The following is a 15575-nucleotide window of genomic DNA, read 5'->3' on the forward strand; positions in this document are numbered from 1 at the left end:
TCGACCAACTTTGACCACACCAAAGTGGAAATAGACAAATAATTTACAATTTCTTTTAGGAATTTGTAGAAACGAAAGTAAGGATCAATTTTTCTCTCCATTTTAACTATCTATTTCATACCTTACAAAAGTTTAATATGCTATGACTTTTTAAAAATAATTTGTAAGATTTATTCTGTACCAGTCCAGTTCTAGTGTTGTGTGTTCAAAATATTATTTACCCAAAGAGTTTTTCTGTGTGATGAAAGTCAATGAAGTGAAGTGACGGACGGATCGTAGTCGGGTGATGGCGGATTTAGTCGGTCGTTTTGATGATCGTGTTTTTCTAATGTGTTTATATTCATGAAAAAGGCGAAATAGTTATATCTCGTAATTAATTCAAATGACTTTCCTTAAGAGTTACTCCGCGTGCCCTTATGTACAATTTATATTATTATGAGAATGGATTTATCCCAATCTTCATCAACAAATGGTGTAATAAAGCCGCGAGCAGTCGTCATGTGAAGAAGGTTATGACTGATTTGGAAGAAGTATAGTCAGTGTTAAAAACGTGTTTGTGTTGTGAACGAGTGGCGCGTATTTCTCTGGTAAAGAAGATAATTTAGTATCAAAATGGCGGACCTCGAAGCAGTGCTGGCCGACGTCAGCTACTTGATGGCAATGGAGAAGTCAAAATGCACCCCTGCTGCAAGAGCAAGCAAAAAAATCATATTGCCAGATCCAAGGTAATACCGCCCTTCTGTATGAGACCCCTCATTATAACGTCAATGTTTACACTTCAACACTACCTAGACTTGTTTACAAGTGATGATCTTATTAGAAGTTTGTTCCCTTCTATAACGTTTCCCATTAAATGTAGAAAGTGACGAAAACAAATATAAAAAATTAAAAATGTAAAAGTGAAAAATCAACTGGCATGTCTGATAATAAAGATAGTTAACAAATAATGAGATTATAGCAAAAGATTTTTTTAATATTGAATTAATTTGTTCTTTAATGAAAAATGCACATAATTACAAACTATGTATTTAAAATAAAATAAACTGATGCACTGCTTTGCACATTTCTTCATTTATTACAAAGAAATAAACAATAAGATATTTTAAGTATTAATTAATTCCATTACTAAAACAATATACAACTAAAAAGATTGTAGAGGCATATTGTAATTATATTAATACCTGAAGCAAAAACTTTGTACTTCATTTTAAGAAAATTGTGTGAATGGACATGTGAAGAAGTGCATAAAGTTATATTTATTTAAAATTAAAAAAATCTTTATTATGTTGGAATATTCAACAATATGTGATTGCCCACTACTAGTGATCAATAGATAGTTTTACTGCCTATGGTAGGTAATAAATTAGGTAAGATGTTTCCTTTCTCTTTTGATAAGGAACAATTGGCAGCACACACTATTTTGAAACACTGTCTTATTATGTAGCTATTGTTTTTTATGGTTATTACTCCATTAAAAAACTTTGTCTAAAATGATAAGATGCTTTGCTTTACAATAGATAAATAAGGAAATGAAGTGGTTTAAAACAACATTCTGGTATTTCATTTATGACAATATTTTAAAATGAAAAATGTGTGTGCCAACGCATGCCTTTCCAAATAGACCTATCTGACAAAAAGAACTTAAGTGATGTCATAAGATAGTCTTTGAATAAATTGTGTCAAAAATTCCTAATATCACATCTTGTGCCTTCCTGCCTTTGTTCCTTAAAATATGCTATCAAATAGGAATTTAATCTGTGAGTTTAGAATTATAACTTCATGTTATTCAATAATTGTGAATATAAGGATAAAAGCTATTATGTAACCGTTTTCTGGTATAACTATGTATATTAATTAAATATGTTTAATATTATGAATAAATAAGGAAATATATTTTAAGAGTGAAACTACTAAATTAGTAATGAGGGTTAATAAAGATGACATTGACGCCCCCATCAAATAATCCTGTAATGCACTCTTACCCGGTTCTTGCTTTTCTGTCGAATTCAGCATCTAAAGGTCCTATTACATGTTGTGATTTTTTTATATTTTTCTTAATGTTAATTACAGAGATAAAAAGTCATTATTGAAACAGATTTTTTTTTATTTCTGGTACTATCATTTTTCCTTCATAGCACAGAATACACCCGGAATACATGAAATGAAAATTAAAAACAATGTAGCTATAAAAATTAGCTTTGTTTTGGTATCTAAAAGATTCTTATACAATCATTATTGATGAAGTTATTAAAGAAATACGGTTTTTTGCTTTTCCTGAAAAATTTGATTTTTTCTATTACGGTGTTATTTGGTGGGGGCGTCGACATAAGGGAAGTGGAAGAACAAAGAAATGGGTGCATTGTGTGATTGAGGACATGTGTAAAAAGAAAGTAAAGTCAGATATGACTGCTGATAGAGATGTATGGAAAATTAGTAAGCTAAAAGGGGAGAAAGAGGATGATGAATCAAAAATTTAGCATTTATAAGCTAATCTTTCGATAGCTTATTATATCTATACATGTATGCTTTTTGGTTAAATACATTATTATACGAGAAAGTTATTGAATTCTAAAAATAAAGAAAAATTCTCGTAACTTTGTAAACATTCTTCTAAATCTGTAAATCCATTCACTTATTTTTTTTTAACTTGCTGCCAGTACCTTGACTGTTATTAAAAACAAACATCCGCACGACAATCGACCTAATTGTCTACCGGTGTTGGTGTGTTGAATTGCACAGATATAATAGACGTGACACTTACTATATGTTTAGTATCCTGTCCCGACAAACGCTATCGCATCGTGATCGCAGCGGGGGATAGATTCCTCACGGTCCCCCACTGTTGGGGATTAATCTCTTGTAAGAACTAACCGCATGCTTACACTCACATTAACACTGATACGACATTGCTTGACGACGAGTGATGTTTTCACGGGTACGTAGGTAATATACGTTCCATTGTAAATTCTTGTAGCCTAAACACTGGTCAGATTCTGAAAGTGTTGTCATTCGATTCAGCACCGCGTATACAATATGCTATTTATCGAATATTCTTATAGCCCCTCGTATATTAGAATAATACGGGTAACGTTATTTATTAATTCAATATTAATCATAGTTTGTGTACTTGTAAATTCCATTGAGGTTGAAATCATGGGGCGTATGTAGTATTTTAGTAATAGCAACAAAAATTTATTTATTGATGCACGACTCGTTGAAGGATATGATACAGTCGGCGTGGCGCCACAGCCGTATGACTTTCGTATTTCTTTTAATATTTATTTACACATGATAAATTATGCTTCTAATTTTATATCAACAATTTTGCACCCACGATATGTAGAGACAAAGAGAGGTAGGTATGACAGTTAAAAATGTTACGTCGTCATAGTGTACCTAATAGGTTCAATCTGCAATCTGAGGTTAGCAAAAATCGAAAGCAAAATACCAAGATCTACTCGTAGATCCAGACTATTGAATTTCTCTGTTTGTGATAACTTTTACATATTCTATTTTTGTTTCCATTAAGTTTTGCGACGTGCACTAGGAACTTGTGTGACTGGAAACCTCATCGAATATCGAGATGCTTTCTCAAAGGCGGGTATCAATATATCATTTACATTCAGTGTGGAGCTGACTTTATAAAATAACATTCCGTAGAAGTTGTACGTCTCTTGAATTTCAAGTCCCCGATGCGAAGAATATTCAATCCGAACCAAATACTCTTGTGGATGTGCGCCATTTTAAACTTATTTTGACGCAAACATCGAATTTTGCTTAGACTTTATAGTGGAACTTGTAAAGTATTCGTATTCGAAAACTTGCATTGCGAAGTGCTTAAAATGTTTCATTTTTGACCAAAGTATGTAATTTATTTTTAGCTTTGCGGCGACGATATTTTGACCATATTTACGTTAGTTCTTTTGACTAGTTGAAGAGTTAGATCCAGACGATTGACCAATAATTTTATTAAATATTATTAATGCGAAAGTTTAGATCGATGGATGTTTGTTAGAAAGTATCTCCGGAACGACTCAATGGATCTTGATGAAATTTGGCACCGATATTGAACATAGGCTGGAAAACACATAGGCTACTAATTACTATTTATTAAGTTTTTCTTTAATTTCGCGCGGACGGAGTCGCGTGCGACACCTTATGTCCAATAGTGGATATTAAAATATTACCATTTTTTTTTCAAAATAAAAATACAATGTATATCTATGATTTAATAGTATTGTAAGACACCAAGTTCAAAAATGTACGAGTAATACACATTCGACTAAGTTGCGCCCTACATTGTTGTACTTTGCTTGATTATACAAAAAGCTATGAATATTACATGTGGTTAGTGTGACACGGGTGTTGTAATATTTTATTTAGCGACATCACAAAGCTCATCCCGCACAGATGTTGTTTACTAAAACCATTCGTTTTTAAAGGACATTAAAAATATTTGAACATATTCAATTAAAAATATAAACTAACTTATATTAAGTGATTACTTAATTGTGATAAATAGAAAATGTTTTACTTATTAGTAGATAAATAAACTGACGTTTAACGCGAGTATGTAAGTCCGTACTCTGCTTACCCCTTTGGTTACGTCCGTGAGTGTTGTTGATCATTGTTGAGTTATAATTATTATTATTTGTAAAGCCGAGCTAGCATAACGCTAGGGAAAAATCCCTTATAAAACTTTACTGCAGGAAGTGAATAAAAATAAGATAAAACAACGTATGGAATTTAAATTGGCTTCCGAGTTTCATAGACATTGTATTTAAATTAAAGCCTTTGTTTCTGTTGGGCGCTTTTACCTCGTCGCTACCGCGGCCGCGTGGCTTATGTTATTTACTTGACTTGGCTTTTTTGCTATTCCAGAATAGTCCGATGCCGAGTTGTCTCCAATTCTGACACGTTTGTATCGCCTCTCGTTCAAAGCTGGAAAAGTGCCTAAATCCTGGAAGCTGGCTAATGTGCAGCCCGTGCCTAAAAAAGGCAGTCGTGCCGACCCTGCAAATTATCGACCCATCTCAATCACTTCTATACTCTGTAAGATTATAGAACGTGTATTGAACTCCCGCCTCATCGCGTACCTAGAACAGAATGATCTCCTCAGCGACCGACAATACGGATTTCGCCGAAATCGGTCGACAGGAGACCTTCTAGTGTATGCCACTCACCTAATTGGCGAGGCCCTAGAAAAGAACGGGGAGGCCATTGCTGTCTCTCTCGACATCCCAAAGGCTTTTGACAGGGTTTGGCATGCCACCCTTATAAGCAAGCTTCCAGCCTACGGTATATCCCCTGGTCTGATAGAGTGGATAAAGGACTTCCTGAGTGAGCGATCGCTTCGCGTCGTTGTCGACGGTTCTTCGTCTGACACTATGGCGACTAATGCTGGTGTTCCTCAGGGTTCCGTTCTCTCTGCAACTCTTTTTCTGCTGCATATTAACGACCTGCTCATTCCCGGTATCTTTGGGTATGCAGATGACAGCACAGTTATAGAGAGATATCTACCGGTAGGTCGGACCAGTCGAGATCAAGTACAGTCTGAACGTGAGGCCATGGTAGAGCGTACTAATCGCACACTCGAGGCAGTCTCATCTTGGGGACAGGCCAATCTTGTGCGATTCAACGCCGCCAAAACACAAGCGTGTGTATTCACCGCCAAAAAGAGCGAGTTCACCCTAGCTCCCACTTTCCAGAATGTGTCCCTCGAATTCACCAACTGTCTGCAGTTACTGGGCGTCGAAATTTCGTCGAATCTTAACTTCGGACAGTTCATAGAGTCTAAGGCGAAGGTAGCTGTAAGGAAACTTGGAGTCCTTTCAAAGGTACGGCGGTACTTTACACCGGGACAGCTTTTGACCCTGTACAAAGCACAGATCCGGCCATGTGTGGAGTACTGCTGTCATATCTGGGCAGGCGCAGCAAAGTACCAACTCGCGGCACTAGATTCAGTGGAGAGGCGAGCCAAAAAGTTGTTCGGTGACCAAGACCTAAATTTAATCAGTCTTGAGCACAGGCGTAGAGTGGCTAGTCTCTCGGTATTTTACAGGCTGCATTTTGGGGAGTGTGCGCAGGAATTACACGACATAATTCCACCAGCACCTTTCTACCATCGGACGTTCAGACATACGGCTGGAATCCATCCTTATGCAGTAGACGTGCCGCGCGTTCGAACGAAAAAGTTTGAATCATCGTTCCTTGTGCGTACTGCTAAGGATTGGAATAAGTTGCCGGCGTCAGTTTTTCCGTCCAAGTACGATGTGGGGGCCTTCAAGAGTAGAGTGAATAGGCATCTACAAAGCTAGCGCGTACCATCTTTAGACCACATCTTCACCTCATCGGGTGAGATCGTGGTCAAGCGCTAACTTTTTAAATATAAAAAAAAAAAAAAAAATGCTTACGTAAAAATAATTGGCTTTATTAAAAAAAAATCGTTTTCATGTTTTTAAAATTTGTTCTCATTGATGAAAATAAACTTTTAACTACCTCTTCAAGATTTTTATACCACTCAACTTTCTTGTTATACCGTTTAAATTTTACTTTGGTAAGGGTAATTTGCTTTAGGAGTATATGAAAGAATTTAATCTTAAGACCTTTCTTTATAAATCAATCGATGAAAAATTACGACGAAAATTTAACATAAATACAGTTTCTTAGATTGTTATAAAAGCTTTTATTGACGGTACTCTAATATTTAAATAGCGAGGTTTAAGAACGTTTTAATTAATACAGGAATTTCTAAAGATTTTTCCGTAAAGGAAATTTTTCTAAAGTATTAATTAACTCTTTGCTTTCCTTGTATTATAAATAATGGTGTGTTTACTTTAAAACAAACCTGAGATGTTTTTACGTGCCTTTAGAACTAAAAAATATATTTTCTCATTGGGGCGTAAGGATTTTTAAATTATAAAATCGTACATCAACGAATCTAACAGACTAATGTAAATCAGAAACTGTCCCAAACTGATTTCCAAAATATCGAATTTAATTTTAAAAAAGTACGAGTTTTTTTAGAAGTCTAATTTGAATGAGTTCATCTTTCAACCATATCATCACTTAACATTAGGTAGGATCGTGGTCTTAATATATTAAAAAAAATATTACAAAAAAATGGAAAATCTAGAAAAACATTTTGTTAATCAACGTCTATTTCAAAGCATTCTGCCGTAAATGTCAATAGTGTCAGACAAACAGCCATTAAATACTTGCAGGATACCTATGGAAGCTTCATTCCAAATAATGAGGCGTTATAAGTAAATATATAAATAAAAGTCTACACTTTGGTCTGTTTCCATGTTTAAGTGAATATTTTTGTAGATATCGTATGTGGAGAAATATTAAAGTATTTTATCATTTAGGCTTAGTAGCTTTTTCACTAACTAGCTGTGCCCGCGTCTTCATCCGCGTTAAATACTGTCTTCTATAACATTTTAATGACTTAGGCTAATTATTTTACTTTAAATTATAAAATATTACAACAAAACACATTAAACTTACAAAATATTCACATAAACCTTACTTATGTATTCCCATACAAACTTTCATCCCCTATTCCCACATGTTATTTTACACACTTGATGGTAAAACTTTTACGAACTTTGAATGTCATATTTATTTTTATCAAATTACCAGCCTCAAAAATAAATTTCAAGCTTCTAACCGTAACAATGACGATACTGCCATAGAAATTTCCTTCCACCCCCACTTTGAACTCCTTACGACCCTTTTTTGCGATAAAAAGTAGCCTATGTCCCTTCTCAGGCTCTAAACTCTAGAATATCTGTGTACCAAATTTCATTTAAATCGGTTCAGTAATTTTGGCGTGAGAGCGAGACAGAGTTACTTTCGCTTTTATAAGTAAGGATAAGGACAAGTACTAATTAATTGATCACTAAAGTTCCCTTTGTGTAGATTTACCATGAATTTTATGAGAAATGTACACTACTGTTATACACTACAATATAGCTATTTATCGATGTGCTAACTGAGTGTACCAGTAAGATTCGATATAACAAATTTAGATCTATTTTTTTGCTTTTTCTCTTTCACTTTACTTGGTTTTTTCTCATAAAACTGGCAATCATTTGTCAGAATGTCAGTAATATCACAATAGTTATGAAAAAAAATCACAAACAAGTATCATACTAGCTTTCAATTTTCAGACATCGTAAAAAATATCGCAGAATGTTCGATATAAAAAGTCTCGATGTTTGTCACATAGTAAACAAAACGATAAAACATTTTAACTTGGCTTTTTTATTTACTTGGAATCAACGAATTCTACATTGCGTACTAAGCATGTAATAGATTGTGAATATATTCTGGCATTGTAAAAGGATTTTACTTTCGTTTTTACTTTTATAAAAATTGTTAACACAATTATTTTTGTTACAGTGTAAGGAGCGTCATGCACAAATACATGGAGAAAAAGAATGAAGTAAATTTCGACAAAATATTTAATCAAGTCCTAGGTAAGTTATTTATAAATCAATAACCGTGAGTTTTCGAAGCCAATCCGATTTAAAATATGTTGCTATCTCGTGTTTTGTCAAAAATAATGACATACATCGATATGTTTTATACAGAGATTTTGTTCTCAGAAGTCAACGGTAAGAGTGTTCGTTTTAAAGAAATGTTATTTATCTCTACATTTGGTAATATTGACGTGTAGTATTTTTTATAAATTACCAATACGCTAGAATTTGAAAATGATGTTATTTTTATATATGAATATTTTCTCAAGATATTATACCGCCTAACGTATGCTAATCGTAACGTGACTTAAATGTTTTGGTTGGTGCCGAAATCGACGATAAACATCACGTTGCTTCCTTACAAATATGTACTTTAACGATGTTTAATATAACATACCCTAACTAGGGCTGCCAAATCATTATAATGCTTATTCCGGTTAAGGGTTAAACATCGATGTTAAACAAGATGTGAAACAAGTTATTGCTGGTCGTTTTTATAGTCATCGACTGTCGAAACGTACTTGAGAAGTCACTGGTCGTTTTTAAGGGTCTTCGTTTATTGTAATTGGACATCCCTAATCGTAACTGTGCTGTAATAATATCGTTATAACGTATCCAAAACGTTAAAATCGACCTGACAAAACCTGATTTAATGGAAATTGTACAGTTTACATATAAGAGCACATAAACACTAATGGATCTATTATAACGTTACTTCCTAGTACTGTACTCTGTCATATGTTTTTATTAATCGTTAGTCTAATATCAACGTCACGTGTTTGGTAGATAGTGTTACATGATAAAATGTATGTCTGTTATGCTATATTAATGTTTTTATAACATTTAACAAGCGCTTCTTCTATTCATGTTATGTACCAATGAAGACTTTAATATGATGATGATAAAGAATATAGTGGTAAGAAAGAATGGTTTCACTAAAGTATATAATGCCTAGCTAACTAATAAATAGTGCAAAAGTTTTGTTCTATTTAATAATGTTTAATTAATCATGTTTATTGGTATATTTTTAGAAGTCATTTTAAATTATTTAGCTATTATTATTTAGTTTATATTATATTTATTTTTAGTATATTCCTCCCAAGTAGAGTTGGCGACAGGCAGGCGGCCGGCCGTGAAAAAATAAGCGAAAACTTTAAGGTTTATAAAACCTTTTGCGCCGACCCCACGTAAGTGTGATAAGGCCTGGGAAATGATAACGAATGACCACTTTATTAACAAATGTTAAATTTCAAATTATTTTCTGCGTTTTAAATCTGTACAATAATATATATGCCTATTCAAAACTTGCTGAAAATAGTATTAAGGATTTCAGTTATGATCATTTTAAAGCGATCCTGAAATACCTAAAATACCTAGTTAAATTTAGAAATTATAAATGTTAAACAATATCGTGCTACTCAAAAGGTTTCCCGGAGTGGTGAAAATCTGTTTTAATACCCTCTTTAGCCAACTAGTCAAACAATTAATCCTAATCTCTCATTTTATAAGTGAAGGATTGTGCAAGGCGTCCCACTCAAAGTACATTGTTTAGAGTAGGAAAATATTTCGACCGAGTGGCTAGCAACTTTCAACTGGCGTGTGGGCGGGTGGTCGGTTTTATTTGATTCCCTTATTATATGAATGGGCTAAAATAGTTTTACAGAACAAAAGAGCTTTGTAACAACAATAATTATTTAAGAACTTTTTCCGGCAAGAACACCTACTTCATTGAAGACAGAGGATTTATCGTAGATTGCAATAATTTTATAAATTACTACAAATAAATCAATATCGTCAGTCACTCTTTCAACAAACATATGTACCAAGGGCTGATAAAATCTAAAACTATAAGCAAAAGACAAGATGAATGAGCTTAAAATGTAAGTTCTACATAGATTTACGAAGAATTTCTAGTCTTTTTTGGGATTAGAAATTGTTTTTACATTAAAGCTTAAATCATTAATGCTTTTTCTTTGTTATCAATTACCATTGTCTAAAATTGAAAAATTGTGTGATGACCACCAAAGTCCATTGAAGGAAAGAAATAAACTCGAATGAAGTAACAGAAAAGGCTTTTGCAAGTTGTGAGATTAATGTATTTGTCTGTTCAGACAGATGGCATTAATTTGAAAGGGAATAAATAGTTCTTTTTACATTAATTAATATGTCTATGCATCTGTTACTTTGAAATATTAATACCATAAAAGAAATTTTTTAATTTTGTTGATATACATTATTTAGACTGGATATCAAAAGATCCCTGTAAAGAAATAAATCAAAATCAAACAATAATCCAAATATTCATCGAACATTAAAAATGAGGAAACGCACAAAGCAAACTATTTTTAAGTAATTCAACTTGAAAAATATTTGTTTTCTAAGTTAAGAAAAAGTAATCAAATGCCTGAACACTCTATTTCCGTATTTCTTGTCAATGAACACGACGAATGAATGAAAGCACCCAAATGAATGAAAGGTTTGAAATGAATTAAAAGAGGAATTATATGAATGATAAACCTCCATTATTGGTTTGTATTTGAATTGATGAATTTATGAAATATAAAAAATGCAAATTTAATCAATGTTTAAAAACAATCGAGATGTAAAAATAAAAGAAAAGTATTAATAGTTTTAAGACGCCAGCAACATCTGTTGCACAAATGGGTCGACTACTCTGATGTAATAACATGACCCCACGGAAGAAAGGTGTGAAGTGGAAGTAATTCGCGTTTCGACTGACGAGAGTGCGTGCCTAATTTTAGGGTAATAATCTCTTACTGTGCGTCTCCTCCTCCGTCGATTAAAGGTAGACAACGCGGATGTTTATGGCCTCGTTTATATTAAAAAAAACTTGTAGTAATTATTAACAATTCCCTTAATGATGCCATCTATTTTATCAAAGGGTAGGTACACTAATGTAATTTAAATGTAGTAGAAGCAATGCAGCTTGTGTTGCAAGCGTCTGGATTACAGGCTTAAGATAATTACAAGCCTGATTCTCGGAGGAGGGTCACTTTCTTGTCGAGATTTGTATCGCAAACAAGATTATACTGAATACGATGTCACACTAACCCTCATGGATTTTAGCTGAAAACAATTATGAATATTTGATACCATACGTATTAGTATAGCGTTGTGTTGCTATGACTTCACATCGATCGATCATAGCATTGTGGCATAAGCATCATTTATACTGCTGTCAGTTGGCACAAGATATTATTGAATTGTTTGTAAACCTTTGATATAGGTTTAATTTTGATTAACATAGTCTTGTAACAAGTATGGTATATTTTTTATTTCTGTTGATGTAGGGGAGCGGGGGGCACGTTGTTACAATTTTTAGATAATTGTTAATATGACAAAAGCTATCAAATAAATTATACATTTGATAACTTGTAATGTTAGTATGTCTATTTAGCTATGAAAATATGACTGAAAAATTATTGAAATTTATGTAATTTTTTCACAATGGAGAATTTAACTAAACAAGTAGATTGTAACATCTTACCCCGGAATTGGGGCTAGTTGTTACATCATCGGGGCACGATGTTACGGTAGATAAATGAACAAAATCATCAGTGATATATATTTTTTTATTAGTATTTCAAAACGATATAAACAATAGAGATCACTTTATACAGTCTTCTAACATTTATGAGTAATTATAATATCTATTATGGTAATTTTTTAAGTTTTTTTTGGTAGAAAATCACTTTGGCAGGAACATTTTCAAATCTTATATAAAAACACAGACTTAGTCTGCAAATAACAACTTGTAGTAATTAAATTATTCACTTCCACTTCTTAATAAGTTATTTTAATGAACTTTTGGCATACTAAAATACTTTGGATTCTAACATTTTTAAGGCACTTATATTATAGAAAGATATATAGTAATTTTTATAGAGGTAGGTAACAATATCACACACAAATATTAAATCAGTCTTCATTAGAATTGCAATTAATGCAAATGAATGAGCAAACATTTCCCGTTACACATTTGACATGGGCCCACATTTTGCATTCTAAACATTCTACCCAATCTTCTTTTATCGAGGTGCTATAACTTTCGCTACACACTAAACAAAACCATTCATCAGTATCAGAATCGGAAACCAAAATTTTTTTCTTCACCTTTTCTTTTCCTTCTTCGCTCATTTTCGAGGACTTTCCTTTACCTTTGCCTTTTCCTTTTCCTTTACCTTTGCCTTTTCCTTTAGTTTTGTCACACGTTTTTTTGGTCTTTGCCAGTTTTTCTTCATACTCTCTTTTTAATGAGTCTTTTTCAGGTGTGTCGGTTAGTAACAACTTACCCCAAACAATTGTAACTACTTGCCCCATGGCACGTTTTTTAATATAAATTGAAGTCATTATTAATGGATATCGATAGTAGAATAAAACAATATTGTAAATTAAAGGTAGATATATTATGAACGTTCAAGGTTAAAATTTTTGACAAAATGAAAAGTATAGTCATCAGCAGAGCTGGGCATTAACTCGTTAATCCGTTAATCGTTAATTAACGAAGTTAACATTTTGCTTAACGGATTAACTTTTAAGTTAACTTCAAAAAGTGTTAACGCTTTTGTTAACTTCCGTTAAATTCAACTTCCGTTAAAAAAAGTCCGTTAATCGTTAAATTATAAACTTGGAGACGTGCTGTCATTTTGTTTAAATTACGTGCCACGCCACGCTCGTAAGTTCAACTATGTTGGGCGACTGTCAGCGACTCGAATGGTGAACGAACGAGTTGATAATTGATATATGTGAAGTTCGCGGGCAAGTGTGATGCATCAGAGCGTCCGGGAAAGACGTGACCAACAGGACAAAATCAAAAGAAGGTTCGAAATAGTATATTTCATTACGAGTATATAAAACAAGAGTATGTAATAGCCCACATTCCGAACGCTCTTCGTCCCTGCAATACCCTCCAATCCCTTTTTGAGCAACTGTATTAAAACCATTTTTTACTCGTGCTTTTTCTTTAGCTTTTACAAACTCGTGCGTTCTCTTTCCCAACTGTCAAAATAATGTCTATTAAAAAGAAAAAACCAACCACGAAGTTTTTACAAAAAAAAATTCATTGAAGTTTTATGATTCATGCAAATATTTCTAAAAAGAAGTTCCTAATTTGTTACAATATCAGATTTAATGATTTGATTCAATGAATTAGGTTAGGTTTCATTTTATTTCATCTCATTAAATTTCATTTTCATTTCATATCAATAAAAATAATCTACTGAAGACTTGGCCGTTTGGGCATAGTTCCCTTTGCCTACCCAGAATGGGTGAAGAAAACAAAAACAATCTCTGTTTGTTTTATAGTTGGCGCCATTTTTCAAACATTTTAGTTAATTGTGTTTATTGTGTTTTTATTATTCTATTAAATTGCTTCATTTTTTCGCAACTATATTAAAAATAGTTGTTTAGTACACGTGCGGAACTGTCATTACAACTTGTCCCAATTGTCAACCCTCACCTTCGGCTGCGCCTCGGCTCGGGTAGACATTTGTCGGAACTCTTTGCAATGACAGGCTTTCCGCACTCGTAATGAAATATACTATAATGCATTCATACTTGTCTCCAATACTAATTTGTTATAGAATGTATAGTCAAATTACTATTTTAAACAAGTGTCGCCACAATAAGTGTGAAATTAGTATGTATAGTTTTGGTATGGTTAACTGTTAACGATTAACTTTAACTTGCGTTAAATTTTCGAGAATTTAACGCTTTAACGATTAACGAAGTTAATTTTTTAATTAACGAATTAACGATTAACGAAGTTAACTTTTCGATTAACTGTGCCCACCTGTGGTCATCAGGAATCAAAAATTTCGTAAAGGATTTTTTTACTTACTTGGTTGAAATCGGGACACACGCACACAACCTAGCAGCTCAGCGCTTAGCAGGTCTCTGATTGTTTTTATATAATGCACGATATTATAAGAAAACAAATGAGTCCAATTATGTCCATCAAAGAGTTTAAAATCCCGGTAAAAAACGCGTGTAACTTCTTACCCCTGTAACAACGTGCCCCCCGCTCCCCTATATAAAAGGAATAAAGTTGCATGCTTTCAACTATAAAAAAACGAATATCACAGATTATTTCAACGTGACAAGATTTGTATACGGTGCACGTTACAAGTAATCACATTGTCTAATGTCTACTATTTATCTAATATATTCTGTCGCCTTTTTTATTTCACAAGACGCAAACTCGAAAAGGTCTTTGACTTAAAAAAATTCTAAAAGATCAATTGTGTTATTCTTCGACGGTTACTTAACTTTCTTAATACCTGGATGAATCTTGTAAATTAAAAATTTAAGTATTAAAAAGATGTACACTGTTAATGAGCTGGTAAAATGCCGTAGGTTTTGTGAACGTATTATTTTGTAGTAATAGAAATGTATAACTAATTGTTATTTGTTTAATAAGGATATACAGCGAACTTCTAAAGTTTTTACCATAATTTTGTTTTGTAAACTTTATGTTTTTAGATTTAAGGTTTAAAAAAAAACCGTTCAATAATTGATTATTCAGTCTAGTAGTTTGAGTTAATCAGTGCGCGGGTACCTTAGCTCATCGGAAGCGCTCCGTGTTCACGCAAGGCGTAGATTATTACCGCTCCGTAGACAATTAATTCTAATCATGTTGGCGAAACAATAATTTCCTTTACTCGTCTATTTTCTCATCTGCCTTTCTATAAACGATAATGTAATATGAAACGTAACAGTTTAGTCATAAAAGAGCTTTTTAATTTACTTTTGCATTAAACTAAAGCTCAGTGAAGCCGACATTAACGAACAATGATGGTGACAAAAATAATAGAAACTTGATACGGAAATCATTTCGCAAAATAAATATTGTCTTTTTTTACCATCATGTTAAATGTGGCGGTTGATTATTAGGCTAAGGCGTGATTGCCTACTTAGATACGACAGCTGACCATAGTATTAATCTTTTTAAACCTCCCCTCGCATACCGCTACGCCCTGTTACACCTACAATTGTGTTCTGCGCAGCGTCTCGCGCAAAATTAACAGCCGTCAAAATATCTGAAAAGATCTATACCTACCAGTTAGTACA

At 33.2% G+C, this 15575-nt stretch overlaps 1 protein-coding gene across 2 annotated transcripts in view; it reads left to right on the plus strand.

The window, feature by feature from the left end:
* Positions 1-257: 257 nt before the first annotated feature.
* LOC106717955 (G protein-coupled receptor kinase 1) overlaps positions 258-15575 on the plus strand; it is a 38274-nt gene continuing 22956 nt past the window's right edge. For both annotated transcript variants that reach the window (XM_014511939.2, XM_014511940.2), the window contains exons 1-2: positions 258-725; positions 8407-8483. In XM_014511939.2, coding sequence (XP_014367425.2) covers positions 613-725; positions 8407-8483 — 190 coding nt within the window. In that variant the 5' untranslated portion in view covers positions 258-612. The remainder of the gene's footprint in view (positions 726-8406; positions 8484-15575) is intronic.

The sequence above is a fragment of the Papilio machaon genome, chromosome 13, assembly GCF_912999745.1.
Source record: "Papilio machaon chromosome 13, ilPapMach1.1, whole genome shotgun sequence".
NCBI lineage: Eukaryota > Metazoa > Arthropoda > Insecta > Lepidoptera > Papilionidae > Papilio > Papilio machaon.